Source organism: Benincasa hispida, chromosome 4 (genome assembly GCF_027475165.1).
Source record: "Benincasa hispida cultivar pf3 chromosome 4, pf3_genome.v1.1, whole genome shotgun sequence".
In the NCBI taxonomy this organism is placed as follows: domain Eukaryota; kingdom Viridiplantae; phylum Streptophyta; class Magnoliopsida; order Cucurbitales; family Cucurbitaceae; genus Benincasa; species Benincasa hispida.
The window spans coordinates 2,466,099-2,469,077 of record NC_143481.1 but is presented as its reverse complement, the minus strand read 5'-3'; the positions used below and the strand labels follow the sequence as shown (position 1 = coordinate 2,469,077).

Here is a 2,979-nt window from a genome sequence, read left to right as displayed (position 1 = left end):
GAACGTCATTAGAAGGAGTTGTGTGTGTTCTGTTGCATATATATGACGCCCTAACACATTACATTTACTTAAACGTATCAAAGCATAAACACATCACTTACAATTAGAACTTATTCTCCCAATTTAGTTTATACAATACACTCCTAGAGCGAATCACGATAGCAATGAACAAGTTTTTGGCGCCGTTGCTAGGGATTCAGAAACAAAACTAACCAGAAATTTCGTTTGTATCTGTTGTAGGAACACTTCAGTGAGGGAGTATTACATGTTAAGTCTAAGCTTGTGAACGTTTATGAGCATGGAGAGAACTCCTGAACTCAGACACGACCCTGCAATTGAAAGGACCTTCCGACATAGGAACTGATCTAATCGTCGTCGGAGGTTGAGGTAGCAATTTCTCAAACAACAGAACAGGCAACAAGAAATGGCGGAAGAACAAGCAAATCAGCAAGTAGCTCATGCTGCATAGAATCCGATCTTGATGGCGAATAGCAGCACGCGTCCCATGAGGGAGTACGCGTCCCCTGTACTGTATGATTTCTCTCTAGGAATCATATACCCAATGCCGGATGGAACCAGGTTCGAGATGAAATCTATTATGCTTCAAATGCTCCAATCTGCTGGACAATTTGGGGGTGGTCATGGTGAAGATCCTCACGCCCACATGAAGTGTTTCTTGGAAACGTGTAATTCATTTGTGATTCTTGGAATCATCCCAGAGGCGATAATGCTGTCTTTGTTTCCCTATTCTTTGCATGATGACGCAAAACAATGGGTGAGCTCACTGGAGCCTAGTGAAATCACCACCTGGGAGAAGTTGGTGGAAAATTTTATGCAAAAATACTTCCCACCTACCACCAACGCGAAGAGGCGTCGAGAGATTATGAACTTTGAACAAGAAGATGCCGAGACCTTAAGCACCGCATGAGAGCGTTTTAAGGGCTTGGTCAAGAATTGTCTGAACCATGGACTACCTCTAACTATCTAAATGGAGATGTTTTATGGAGGACTGAATAGAGCATCACAGATGGCAGCAAACGCAGTAGCAACTGGTGGACTTATGGACAAATCTTACACTGAGGCTAAAGAGATACTAGACCGCATTGCTAAACACAATATGGAATGTATGGATGATACGTATGATGGAAGACCGCATTGCTAAACACAATATGGAATGTATGGATGATACGTTAATTCTATCGATTCTAACGCAATAGCCACACTTTCTGCTCAAGTGGCTACTATGATCAGCCTTCTGCAGAACATAACGCTGGGAAATGCATTAAATCAGCAGAAGGTGAATCAGGTAGAGGCGTTTGGGCAGCCCATGGTTAGCTGTGTGGGCTGTGGAGATCCTCACTCCTATGCTAAATGTCCACAAAACCCTCAGTCAGTATATTTTATAAAAAACAACCCATTCTCTAATACATATAATCCTGGATGGAGAAACCATCGGAATTTTTCTTGGACAGGAGGAAATCATCAGGAGCACTACCCAGGGGCAAACCATCAGCAAAGGAATGGACCGCCGCTTGCATTTTAACAAACGCATCAGCAACATCAACAACCCTTTAATAAAAGAGGAGAGGCGTCGAGAACCTATTAAAGGAATACATAGCCCAGAATGACGCGTTGCTGAAAAGTCAGGCGTCATTTATCAGAAACCTGGAAATTCAGGTAGGGCAGATACAGGCAACCTGGAGTTCTATCTAGCAATACTGAAACACCTGGGAACAATATTGGAAATGAGCAATGTAACGCGGTGACGTTGCGAAGTGGAAGAGCTTTTGAAGGAAGAAGAATGAATCAAAGAAATAACAGTCCTTTGAAAGAACGCATCACATGTTCAATGGATCAGGAAGAAAGAACGCCCGAGACTACAAGCCATTCAGAACCTAGTACGTCTAAAGCGAGAAAACCTGAGGTGACTTTGAACGCACCATTCCCTAGCCATCTGATGAAGAAGAATGATGAACAACAACTCAAGTGCTTTCTTGAGCTCCTAAAGCAGCTGCATATCAACATTCCACTTATAGAGGCTTTGGAGTAGATGCCAATATATGTCAAATTTTTTAAGGACATTTTGACGAAGAAGAAAAGAGTCAGTGAGAAGAAAGTAATAGCACTAACGCAGGAGTATAATGCATTAGTAAGCAACAGTCTACCAAAGAAGTAGAAGGACCCTGGGAGTTTCACAGTTCCTTGTTCGATAGGAGGATTGGATGTGGGTCATACGTTGTGCGATCTAGGAGCCAAAATTAATCTCATGCCATTTTCAATTTTTAAGAAATTGGGGATTAGCGAAGCACAACCTACTTCTGTTACTCTTCAGCTCGCTGACAGAACAATTAAGTACCTATAAGGGAAGATTGAAGACATTCTGGTGAAGGTTGACAATCTCATATTCCCAGCAGATTTTATTATCTTGGACTATGAAGCAGATAGGGAGGTACCAATTATCCTTGGATGCCCCTTCTTAGATACTGGGAAAGTTTTAATTGACGTGCATAAAGGCGAATTAACTATGCACGTGGACAATGAAGAGGTGAAGTTTAATGTGCTCAACGCATTAAAGTTCCCAGATAGTGAAGATTGTTAACTCAACAGTATTGAGTTGCCTGAAGAAGAGACTCATGTATGTGAGATCCTCATGTTGGAGGAAAACCTGGAAGAATCAGAGCCGCCAAGTCTGAGTGAGCGGCGGACAAAACCAACGCATCCATCACTTGAAGAACCACTAGAACTCGAGTTGAAATAGTTACCTGGACACTTGAAATATGCATTTCTTGGAACCAATAACACTTTACCTGTGATCATTTCCGCAAATCTTACAGAGCCTAATGAGCAATCTCTCTTGCAGATGCTGAAAAAGCATAAACGTGCAATAGGTTGGAAGCTTGCAAATATTCGTGGCATTAGTCCATCTTATTGCATGCATAAGATTAGGCTGGAAGAAGGGAAGTCGGGGTCAATCGAGCC

The 2,979-nt window shown here is 42.3% G+C and overlaps 1 protein-coding gene across 1 annotated transcript; it reads left to right on the top strand.

The window, feature by feature from the left end:
- Window positions 1-481: 481 nt before the first annotated feature.
- LOC150036401 (uncharacterized) lies at window positions 482-928 on the top strand. Its single transcript, XM_090312819.1, has one exon. The coding sequence runs from the start codon at window positions 482-484 to the stop codon at window positions 926-928; it is 447 nt and encodes a 148-aa protein (XP_090168945.1).
- The last annotated feature ends 2,051 nt before the right edge of the window (window positions 929-2,979 follow it).

What these genes read in the sequence shown, in the direction of transcription:
- LOC150036401 (XM_090312819.1), top strand. Translation starts at nt 482, where the DNA reads ATGGCGAATAGCAGCACGCGTCCCATGAGGGAGTACGCGTCCCCTGTA.